This window comes from Palaemon carinicauda, chromosome 19 (genome assembly GCF_036898095.1).
Source record: "Palaemon carinicauda isolate YSFRI2023 chromosome 19, ASM3689809v2, whole genome shotgun sequence".
In the NCBI taxonomy this organism is placed as follows: domain Eukaryota; kingdom Metazoa; phylum Arthropoda; class Malacostraca; order Decapoda; family Palaemonidae; genus Palaemon; species Palaemon carinicauda.
The window spans coordinates 116,561,041-116,573,540 of record NC_090743.1 but is presented as its reverse complement, the minus strand read 5'-3'; the positions used below and the strand labels follow the sequence as shown (position 1 = coordinate 116,573,540).

The window sequence follows — 12,500 nt, the reverse complement described above, 5'->3', positions numbered from 1 at the left end:
AAGTTATGTTACGTAAAAAGGAATACATGGAAGAGGACAGAGAGAGAGAGAGAGAGAGAGAGAGAGAGAGAGAGAGAGAGAGAGAGAGAGAGAGAGAGAGAGAGAGCAGAAGGATATATAATCCAGTGAAAGGCCACCGTATTGTTTATCTTCAGGGATGATAGAAAAAACCACCTAAAGTGACCTTGATCTGGATGCTGATCAGATCGTCTTGACCTCTGGATTGGCGTCGTTTGGTGGCTGTATATATATATAGAGGGACTAAGGACCCATAGACACACACCTCGATCCGTCCCGGTCTCCACACACAGTTCTCAAGATGAAGATGGTGAGTTTAGACGTCTCTTTCGGAAGCCGAGTGTTAGATCTGTAGTTGGGAAACACTTTGATCTAATAATGCTAGGTTTTTGTCTTCTTGTGATGCTGTGAACTGAATTTTTGTTGTCTTTTAAGGATGGAGAATTAATTTTGGATGCTACAAATCCAAAATTTGCTTTCTTTGAATATTGGGAGTTAGATATTTAGTACTTTCATATGTTTAAGATTTTAATACCCTTTTTATATAAGAAAGTATAGAAGCTGTACTGTACTTTGAAGTCTATATTTTAATTTAATTTATTTGGAGATATATATGCTAAAGAAGATGTTTTACTTGTAAAACACCTGTGGCAGAGTTTATCATTTGTACATATCCTTAATTTACGTATCTTTAGAATTATCTCATTGTAATCACTTCCTTTAGGTATTTGATTTTAATGGACTGAATCAGTGACTCCAAAACACTATATTTCAAGTATATCTCTGATAATATCTTCAACCAAAATGAAGAACGATCCTTATCTAGAATGCTATCGGCTAGATCTATAAAAATCTCTTTCATTTATTATGTTTTTAGACTCACAAACCCATATTTTCCACCGTAGTATTGATACCACGATCATCTATTAGGAGTTCTGTTTCACGATGCTATCACAAATTTTGGTATGCATTTTGCTAAATATACTGATGCCCTTTATTCCAATGGAACATTATTTCAACAACGAATGCTCCTCTCCTGTTGCAGATCATCATTGCAATGCTGGTGGCCGTTGCCCTGGCCGACAAACTGGAAGAGGCCGCAGTGCCAGTGCCCGTGGCCATCCTGCGAAGCGCCCAGGTCAACCCCGACGAGAACGGAGCCCACAGCTCCGACTTCGAGGCCGAGAATGGAATCAAATTCGAGTTCTCCGGATCTGAAGGCGCTGAGGGAGGTTCCAACATGATCGGATCCTACAGGTGAGAGGAGATACTGACTGGCACTGTGCCATGAATAATTATTATTTCAATTATGACTACTGCTGTTGCTGTTGCTATTACAGATATTCCTTTATCTCCTGCTTGATAGTTGTTGTTTTTTTTTATTCTTATGTGTGTGAGAGAGAGAGAGAGAGAGAGAGAGAGAGAGAGAGAGAGAGAGAGAGAGAGAGAGAGAGGGAGGGAAAACTAATTCTTGTTCTCCATAGCATACAATACTAAATAGAATCGTTCAACCTTTTCCCTCAGTTACCCCTTGGAAGACGGCTCCATCGCCTCAGTGTCCTTCGTCGCCAACGAAAACGGATTCCAGCCTCAGTCCGACCTCCTCCCAGTGGCTCCAGAATTCCCACATCCGATTCCACAGTTCGTCCTCGACCAGATCGAGTTCGCCAGGCTCGAGGACGAGCGCAAGGCTCAGGAAGAAACCGAAGCATGAGCTTAAATCCTACCGAATTTCGACAAGTTATACAGTATATTTATACTCCGATATATTTATTCGCAATAAATTATCTATTGATATGATACACTGTTTTGTTTAATCCTGCCGTTTTTTACTTGATTGATTGATCCAGTGAGGAAAGGAAATGAGGAAATACAGTAAATAAACGATATAAGAAGTAATAAACAATTGAAATAAAAAAATTCATAAACATTGACAACTTTAAAACAGATATTTCATATATAAGCTATAAGAAGTTTTACGTCAGCTTGTTCAACATAAAAACTTTTGCTGCACGTTTGAACTACCCGATTAGGAAGATCATTCCACAACTTGGTCACAACTGGAATAAAACTTCTAGAATACTGTGTAGTATTGAGCCTTATGATGGAGAAGGTCTGACTACTAGAATTAACTTCATGCATATTATTACATACATATAAAACATTGACGTAAGGTGGATATCTCAATTTCCACACAGGCAAGAGGGCTAATGATATTGTCACGGATGATGACGAATTCTTTGAGGCCTAAACCGTCATCTTGATTCTGTTGACCATAGTAGTAAAATTCAGTACCTGGTAGTCACTCGACTGTCATGGGTCACTGACATGATTGTGTGTAGAAAATAGAATAAAGAACCTAATCCCAAATGCTTACCAAAATACAAAAGCCACATAAATAAAATATATATATATATATATATATATATATATATATATATATATATATATATATATAATACATATATATATGTACATATATACATATATATATACACATATATATATACATATATATATATATATATATATATATATATATATATATATATATATATATATATATATACATACATACATATATATATGTAAATATATATATATATATATATATATATATATATATATATATATAGATATATGCCTATGTATATACATATATATATATGTCCCATGTCCACGGATAATGAGACATTGGAACATGGGTTTTTTTCACGTTATCACAAGAGGTTCTTGAGTGAACTGTACAGCTGACACTCAGGTGAGCGCCTTGTCTACTTGAATGCACAAAGGCAACTAACTCCCCTCACAAGCAAGATGAAATCTTGCTACAACATGCTGAATAGTTAGGTTTTGTGGAATTTTCATGATCATAGAGTTTATTTACCTTAACGTACAACACATAAGTACATCAGCCCCCCCCCCCAAGGTCCTCACTCCGGGAGGAGGTGCGCACTCGCCCTCTCTAGTCTTTGATATATGGATGACACTCCGATCCTGAATAGGCATGGGATGTACTAAACAGAAATGCAACACAATATATATATATATATATATATATATATATATATATATATAGAAATCACCCAAAAAAAATAACACATCTTCCACAAAAAAAAATAAAAAAAAAAATATTGCACGTAAAAATTTACACAATACAATATAAATAATTCCACTCATTTCTTATGACCTCTGCAACTAAAATACAGAATACCCAAAGTGAAAAAAAATCATATCAACATCAGTATTACACAACTTCATCAATAACATCCCTCTGGTTGCGGGCAATACGGGCATTTTGGGCTGGACAGGGGTATGAATAGATATTATTTTATCCCTCAATTTTACTTGTCTGGGTTTACGGCACAATTTCCCAACACAACTCACCATCACTGTTTCGCCATTTATTTTAAATCACTACTACACTTGCACTTGCAACTATCAACCAGTGGCCACTAGCCGTTGTCCCCCCAAAATCATTTATCTTCCCACCCTTCTCTTAAAACATTAAGTATAAGATATTCACATCTACACATTCTCTAACACTGCCTATTCTCAAGGCTGAACTTTAATCCCCCAGCCACTTGCCATTCGGGAACCACCCCGGCCCCAGCAACCAGGAATCATATAAATACATGAATAATACAGCATCCGCCTGACGGATCTCACCTGACCTATTTAACCTCTGATTGTTTTTAGGTTCACTCAACAGCATGTCATACGTATTGCCACACTCAGCAAAATTACCACAACACTTTACATATGCATTAAGCATCAATATAAGAACACATTGTTATTATCAAGTCCAAAGAAGAAATGAGGTCTGTTCAAACAACAACAACAACAAAGGAAAACAAAATTCTACTCATCAACTCGAGGAATGTCACGTATGCAGGGGTAAAGAGGAACACTCTGATTGACACTTTTGAAAACCACCTCTTCAGGCACCACATGAATGTGTGCCTGATGATGTTCAGACACTGCGCCATTAACAATGCTTTGTATCACAACTGTGTTATATTTAACCATTTTTACTCGGTACAGACCCAAATACGCTGGCTCTAGTTTGTGTTTCCTAGGTTGGAATCGTTTCAAATACACATGATCGCCCGCAAATACTTTTACCGGTGCGGTTTTGAACCGACCATCATACTTTGAGCTGTGTTTTTCATTAGCTCTTTCCAAACACCTCTCAGTGGTGTTCATTACTCTCCTCAAGATTTAATAAATATACACGGTACTGCTCAGTCGAATAATTTCGCAATTGTTGCGAATTAATGAGGACTGTATATGGTAACACAGGATCCTGTCCATACACTATAAAGAAAGGCGTGTCCCTGAGCGAAGCATTATATGCAATGTTCATAGCTAGCTCAGCTGTAGGAAGCATGGCATGCCAATGAAGAGGGTCATTAGCCACTAAATAACGTAAAGTTCGGACTACTTCCCTATTAAGTGATTCCACTAAGCCATTAGCTGAAGGCCTATATGCGGTCAATGAAAAGTGTTCAATTTTCATTAAGTCCGTGACTGATATCACCACCTTATTCATAAACTCCATTATCACTTATAAAATTTTTCAGGCAACCAAACCTAGTAATGAAGAACACAGCGCCTGGGCTAATGAATTTGCCGTTTTATCCAACATTGTGTAAGTATGAGTGTACCGAATAAATGCAACACCAATACACATATATACTTATGTTCTGTTAAACCAGTAGGAAATGACCCTACCACATCCATATGCACCCTTTAAAATTCGCATGCTCTCCTTAATGTTCTATCAATCCCTCAATTCCCATCATACGGACTTGCATGTACAATGTGGATGGCTCGATTAATCAAAGAGGGAGGAAGAACTACCCATGCACAAAATTCCCCTCCCCTCTTCTCGTAAGCACAATTTAAGATATCATTTCCTATAAAAAAAAATTCTCGCGTAGCACATTCAGAAATGACGGGTAACTCTCCGATTCCCCTTTAATCCCTGCTCGCACTCTTTCCATCCATTCCTCTTTTTTTCTGTCCCTCTCGGACTTCTTTTATGTCCCAACCTCCCAAGTCAATCACACCGGCATCATCAGGGCATCCATTCTGGACACCCCTGGTCATGTCCTCGGCCACCCACATATATTCACCTTCACTGCTCTAATACCTCTCTCTCTCTCTCTCTCTCTCTCTCTCTCTCTCTCTCTGCTTCCGTATTCTGATTGTTCCTCGGGAGAATTCACATCCCGTTCTCTATTCTCTCTATTTTTATGGAGGTCTTCAATATTTTCATTACGTTCTTCGTTCCTCTTTTGTGCCCTAGTTGTTACTCCTATTACTGTACCTCAAGAGAGGGCCTCAGCTACCTTATTAGCTTTACCTTTTATGTGGTGAAAACCCTTTATATTAAATTCTAACAATCTTTCAATCCATCTCGGTTGTCGAGAGGTCCAATCTCCTTTGTAAAAGAGGTCATGTAAGGGGTGATGATCACTTTGCAACTCAATCGACTGACCTAATAAAAAGAACCAATGCCTCTCTAGAACCCAAAGAATAGCCAAAGCCTCTCGATCGAATGTACCAAAATTCTTTTCTGCCCCCTTTAATGCCCTGGAAGCAAAATAAATGGGTCGCTCTCTACCTTTATCATCTCATTGAGAAACTACGCCACCAATAGCTAAGCTACTCGCATCTGTCGTCACTAAAATCGGCCGATCGAATCTAGGATATGCGAGTAAGTCATTGCTAGTTAAGGCAGCTTTCAAATGGTTGAAGGCCCTTTCTTCTTCCACTCCCCAATTTATTACTTTTTGCTTCTTTAAAGGATCTAAGGGTCTCGCTATCTCTCCAAAATCTCTTATGAATTTATGGTAATACCCAGCAAGCCCAAGGAACCCAGCTACTTCCTTAGGGTTATGTGACTTGGGGAAATCTCTAATAGCCACTACTTTACTGATGCAGAGTTGGATACCTTCTGGGGTTATGTGACCTAAAAATTCGACCTTTTTACAGAAAAATTTGCACTTTGACAAATTTATTTTCATACCATTACGTTGCAATCCTTCTAAAACTTTACGAATATTATTAGTATGTTCTTCGGCCATTTTCCCTGTAATTATGATATCGTCTACATAAACAAGAGCATTATGGCCAATTAAGGGAGACAACACCACCATCATTTCTCTAGAGAAATGACTTGGAGCTTTTTTAACACCGAAAGGAAGAAAATTAAACTGAAATAGTTGATCATTAGCTATAAATGCCGTTTTACATTTACTGTCTTCCTGAATGGGTGTTTGATAGTATCCAGATTTTAAATCAACACTTGTAAAATATTTACTATCCCGTACCTTCACAAGTATTTGTTCGATCGAGGGCAACGGAAAGGCATTATCCTTAGTGACCGCATTCAACTTCCTATAATCAACACACAATCTTACCAAGCCATTCTTTTTCCTAACAGCTACAATTGGAGAAGCCCAGGGGGATTCGCTCTCCTCGATTATCCCTTGTTCCTTTAATTTACTAATTACCCTTTCTATCTCTCCCTGGAAATGAATGGGTACCTTATAAGGCCTTGACCTGATCGGCTCTGCCTGCCCAGTTTCGATGCTAAAGGGAAATCGATCAATCACCCCGGGTGGCTCATCTCCAATTGCAATTACATCGGAATAATTATTGATAATGTCACTAACTACAGGTTGATATTCTGACGGACATAGTTTTCGCACTTGTGTAATCAAATTCTGAGTGTTCGTCTATGCGGGCTGGAGTTGTGGCTCCCAACATCCCATAATATGCAATTTCACATGACTAATTCACACACAGAATCCCTTCCTAACACAACTCTTTTATTTGACAAATTAACTATCGATATATCAGCTCTGTTCTCTTTTATTTCCGATAAGCCCTCTAAGATTACATGCGCCCAATTGTCATGGGGTTTAACAACGACCTTGTTTCCTTCCGGAATAGGACGACACGGGGTCACTGATACGCTCGTAAGTGTCTGCGGAGACAACACTTTTCCTCTCTCGCGCTCACTACGTCTGATAACAAGCGATTGTCATCTAACAAATAACCACATAAATATGGGTTTACTAATCTGCGAATATGTTTACCGGCTTTCTTATCAACTTCTGGGAGATTGGAACTCTTGGGAAGCAAACGAATCGCAATCCTGAAAAATGTGAGTTGCAAAATTAAGAACGGATTCACCTTCCCGAATTATGGGTTTGTAATTTTCTTTTATGTCCCCCTTTCTCGCATCAGGCAAGGCATATTTCTCAATTAAACATCATTTTACTTCAGTATAACTTCTTAAACTGTCTTGTGGCCAACACATTACCTATATTGCAGGAGCATCTTTCAGCAATCTAATTACCTGAATAGCGTTTTCTCTTTCCGACCACCCATATGTGGCTACTTCAAATTCTCTCAAAAACACTTGAATCGATTGAAACCCTTCATTTGGCCACTGATCATCAAAAGGCCTACACTTGCCTGGAGTTCTGGCAGTTACCGAACTACAATGTTATCTTCACTCGGCTATGCATCTGTCCTTTCACTTGTGTGCGTTTGCACTTCGTTTATGTACGTCAGATATGCTGTGGTTGCACGATCCTCCTCTTCTCGTTCAACCAAGATTCTGTTTATTAACTCTTCTAAGTTATCTAACTTATTTTCCAATTCTTGTGTTCTTAGTACCTGTCTATATTCTTCATGTCTATAACCAACTGCTCCTTCATTTTCATCTTCTGCAGTAGCAGTGTATGCCATGTTCGTCCTTGTGTATTTAGGCATCTTGAACTTTTATTTTACCGGCTCAAAGAACAACTTCGTTCACAGCATGCACAAAGAGACGTGTTTGTACACCTGACACAAATATGTCACATGCCCACGGATAATGAGACATCGGAATATGGGTTTTTTTCACTTTATTACATAAGGTTCATGAGTACACTGTACAGCTGACACTCTCAGGTGAGCGCCATGTCTACTTGAACGCACAAAGGCAACTAACTCCCCTCGCAAGCAAGATAAAATCTTACTACAACACCATGCTGAATAGTTAGGTTTAATGGAATTCTCATAATTATAGAGTTCATTTACCTTGATGTACAACACATATATTCTTACAAGAATTAGGATATATATATATATATATATATATATATATATATATATATATATATATATATATATATATATATCACCATCATCGTCAACTGTTCTTAGTCCACAGCAGAGCAAAGGCCTCAGACATGTCCAACCACAATTCGTCAATTTATGAGGTTTCTGTGCCAATTCACATCCGAAAGCTTTCTTAGTTCGTCAATTCGTCGTCTTCACTTCCTTCCCCTGCTTTTTATTACAATCTCTAGAGACCCTTTCTGTTATTCTTAATGTCCATCTATTGTCTGTTGTCCTCATTATATGTCATTCCCATGTCCATTTCTTTTTCTTACATGCGGTTAGAATATTCTCTACTTTTTCTGTCTCTTAGTGTTATTCCCATTACTATTCTTTCCATAGCTCTTCGAGTTGTAACTAGCATATGTTGTAAGTCTTCAGTAAGGCTTCAAGTTTCTAATGCATAAGTTAACACTCTTAAGACCATCTCATTAAATAAGTTTCTTTTTTTATGCATATATATATATATATATATATATATATATATATATAGATAGATAGATATATATAAATATATATTATATATATATATATTATATATATATATTATATATATATACATATATATACATATATATATATATATATATATATATATATATATATGCAGTATGTAACCACATTGTTTATATTCAGTACATAAAACAATAACTTCAATTATTTTCCCATATCATTTATTTATCAATTTAACCTAGATTAGTTACTTCGGTTGCACAAAAATTATCAGCACTAAGAGAAAAACAAAAAATTATCATATTATTATACTTATTTATTTCTTAGATAGAAAAACATTTACTAAGAAAAGATGAATCATTCAAAGGATTGTGAACATTTTTTGATAATTCAAGTTTTTCTTTGTCCAAATTAGAAATGAATAAATACCCCTTAAGGAATCCTTACTAGTTTAAAACTCAAAGGAAAATAGAAATTCAAAACTTACGTTCATCGTTAATTATTTTGAACAGTAATATCAAATTACATTTTTTATAGCAATTATTATCATAACTTTCACATGCTTTAAAAGCGTCATTTGATCATTGGACACTCATTTGACCCTTGACTTAAACTCTCCAGTATACAAATGTCGTGACAGAAACCGTAAATGGAAACTGATCACCTCTGAGGATTTTTTTTCATCTCATTATATCAACGACATCTTTCAGTTTATGGAAAAAAAATCTCTGAGAGCAATGTCCCCTCTCAATTGAGAGAGAGAGAGAGAGAGAGAGAGAGAGAGAGAGAGAGAGAGAGAGAGAGAGAGAGAGAGAGAGAGAGAATTACAATGTAGGACACTGATAAACATTCGGTGATCAACGCCTGAAGAATAAGTTCCAAACGCCCAAAGATGCTAAGGTTATTTTGTGATTCTACGCCCCCGACTATCCTGATCCTCTCTGATCCAAAATCTGTTAAAATAATACATAAATACAATGAAACGAAGCAGTTAAGTCGTTAAACTGGTTCTAAAACTCATAAAAAAGTAATTCGGTCGTTAAACCAGACCTCCCATAACTCCTAGAGCCGTATGTTTGCTTTTAGGAGCTCCTAATCACCCTTAAATTCAGTTACTAATGGGAGATGAGACGCTGTTAAGGACACCCATTGAGTGAACAGGGTCATAGGAAGCATAATACCAAACGTAAGTGACACTGAACTGTTAAGAGAATAGATCGATGCAAGGTGTGGCTGAACAGTTAAGAGTTCTGTGGCGAAAGTACGCTATGGGAAGGGGCAGGAACATTCCTTTCATAATCGCTATGATCGCAAGGAAAAGGATGATAGTGACTGTGAATAATGAGACTGGGACTATGAAGGGTGGGGCTAACTTGGGAAATAAAGGACCAAAGTTATAGTTTTATGACGAGTGAATAAGAAAAGGGTGACTGGGGCAATGAAGGTCAGAGCTGATAAGTCATGTTACATAAAAAGGATACATGGAAGTGAGAGAGAGAGAGAGAGAGAGAGGAGAGAGAGAGAGAGAGAGAGAGAGAGAGAGAGAGAGAGAGAGAGAGAGCAGAAGGATATATAATCCAGTGAAAGGCTTCAGTATGTTTATCTTCAGGGATGGAATAAAAAAATCACCTCAAGTGACCTTGGTCTGGATGTTGATCCGATCGTCTTGACCTCTGGATGGCGTCGTTTGGTGGCTGTATATATATAGAGGGACTAAGGACCCATAGACACACACACTTCGATCCGTCCCTGTCTCCACACACAGTTCTCAAGATGAAGATGGTGAGTTTAGACGTCTCTTTCGGAAGCTGAGAGATAGATCTTTAGTTGGGAAAAATCATGTTCCAATAATGTTAGATTTTTGCCTTCTTGTGAAGCTGTGAACTGAATTTTTGTTGATTTTGGAGGATGGAGAGTTAATTTTAGATGCTGCAAACCCAAATTTTGCTTTCTTTGAATATTGGGAATTAGATATTCTGTACTTTCATAGGTTTAAGATTATAATACCCTTTTTATTTAAGAAAGTATAGAAGCTGTAAACTACTTTGAAGTCTATATTTTAATTTTACTTTATTTAGGAGAAATATTTTAAAGAAGAATTTTTACTTGTAAAATACCTGTGGCAGTGTGTTTTGTTTATTCATATCTTAACTTAAGTATCTTTAGAATTATCTCAACGTAATCGCGTCCTCTCTGTATTTGATTTTAATGGCCTGAATCTGTGACTCCAAAACACTATATTTCAAGTATATTTCTCATAAAATCTTCGACCAAAATGAAGAAAAATCCTTATCTAGAATGCTGTAGGGTAGATCTATACAACTCTCTTTCATTTATTATGTTTTTATACTTCCAAACCCATATTTTCCACCATAGTGTTGATACCATGATCATCTATTAGGAGTTAATGTTTCCAGATCCTAGCATAAATTTTGGAATGCATTTTGCTAAATATACTGATGCCTTTTATTCCAATGGAACATTATTTCAACAACGAATGCTACTTTCCTTTTGCAGATCATCATTGCAATGCTGGTGGCCGTTGCCCTGGCCGAGAAACTGGAAGAGGCCGCAGTCCCAGTCCCCGTGGCCATCCTGCGAAGCGCCCAGGTCAACCCCGACGAAAACGGAGCCCACAGCTCCGACTTCGAGGCCGAGAATGGAATCAAATTCGAGTTCTCCGGATCTGAAGGCGCTGAGGGAGGTTCCAACATGATCGGATCCTACAGGTGAGAGGAGATACTGACTGGCACTGTGCCATGAATAATTATTATTGCTATTATTACTACTGCTGTTGTTGTTGCTGTTGCTATTACAGATATTCCTTTATCTCCTGCTTGATAGTTGTTTTTTTTCATTCTTATGAAAGAGGAGAGAGAGAGAGAGAGAGAGAGAGAGAGAGAGAGAGAGAGAGAGAGAGAGAGAGAGAGAGATAACTCTTGTTCTCCATAGCATACAATACTAAATAGAATCGTTCAACCTTTTCCCTCAGTTACCCCTTGGAAGACGGCTCCATCGCCTCAGTGTCCTTCGTCGCCAACGAAAACGGATTCCAGCCTCAGTCCGACCTCCTCCCAGTGGCTCCAGAATTCCCACACCCGATTCCACAGTTCGTCCTCGACCAGATCGAGTTCGCCAGGCTTGAGGACGAGCGCAAGGCTCAAGAAGAAACCGAAGCATGAGCTTGAATCCGACCGAATTTCGACAAGTTATACCGTATATTTATACTCCGATATATTTATTCGCAATAAATGATCTATTGATGTGATACACTGTTTTGTTTAATCCTGCTGTTTTTGACTTGATTGATTGATCAAATATTGCAACTTGGCATAAAGAAAACTATGGTCATCTCATGAGAGAACATTTTATTATTGAATGATTTTATGTCTGAGACACGAAGCAATCGCACCTATTGGGACAACAGCTTCTCAATTTTTACGTATGTTGACATATTTTCAAACCGGCATGATCAAATCGATTCACGGACCGCTACTTGTAGTTTTGCAGATATCTTTCCTATCTAGCAATTCTTTCCAAATTCCTTCACCATCCCATGCAGCTTCTCTTTACTATTCACTGCTAATAAGTTTTCCATACAGAGACCATTTCAAATTCCCTTGTCGAACACTTATCTCGTCTAGTAGCTTTCACACATATTTACTACTCTTTTTAATTGATCTAGATTATGTATCAATACAACCATGTAAAAAATACATTCTTTTGTGAGATCAACTGATACATCAAACCAGCAACTCTCTAGTCTGCATATACTTCAAAATATTCATAGTTCCTTAAAAAAAATTTCTGAATACCTTCTTTATTGCATTTCTATCAATTTCATCTGC

At 37.5% G+C, this 12,500-nt stretch overlaps 2 protein-coding genes across 2 annotated transcripts; both read left to right on the top strand.

Annotated features, from left to right (window-relative positions):
- Nucleotides 1-1,070: 1,070 nt before the first annotated feature.
- LOC137658341 (cuticle protein AMP4-like) lies at nt 1,071-1,732 on the top strand. The gene is made up of 2 exons (XM_068393014.1): nt 1,071-1,275; nt 1,543-1,732. The coding sequence occupies exons 1-2, from the start codon at nt 1,076-1,078 to the stop codon at nt 1,730-1,732; spliced, it is 390 nt and encodes a 129-aa protein (XP_068249115.1). The 5' UTR covers nt 1,071-1,075.
- An 8,693-nt stretch (nt 1,733-10,425) lies between these two features.
- On the top strand, nt 10,426-11,848 carry LOC137659258 (cuticle protein AMP4-like). Its single transcript, XM_068394289.1, has 3 exons — nt 10,426-10,434; nt 11,140-11,381; nt 11,645-11,848. Exons 1-3 carry the CDS (start codon nt 10,426-10,428, stop codon nt 11,832-11,834), a joined length of 441 nt encoding a protein of 146 aa, XP_068250390.1. The 3' UTR covers nt 11,835-11,848.
- The last annotated feature ends 652 nt before the right edge of the window (nt 11,849-12,500 follow it).

Bases quoted from the DNA above. Each gene is read 5' to 3' on its own strand.
- LOC137659258 (XM_068394289.1), top strand. The intron at 11,382-11,644 runs GTGAGAGGAGAT...CTTTTCCCTCAG, and splicing joins AACATGATCGGATCCTACAG to TTACCCCTTGGAAGACGGCT.
- LOC137658341 (XM_068393014.1), top strand. From the start codon at position 1,076: ATGCTGGTGGCCGTTGCCCTGGCCGACAAACTGGAAGAGGCCGCAGTG. The intron at 1,276-1,542 runs GTGAGAGGAGAT...CTTTTCCCTCAG, and splicing joins AACATGATCGGATCCTACAG to TTACCCCTTGGAAGACGGCT.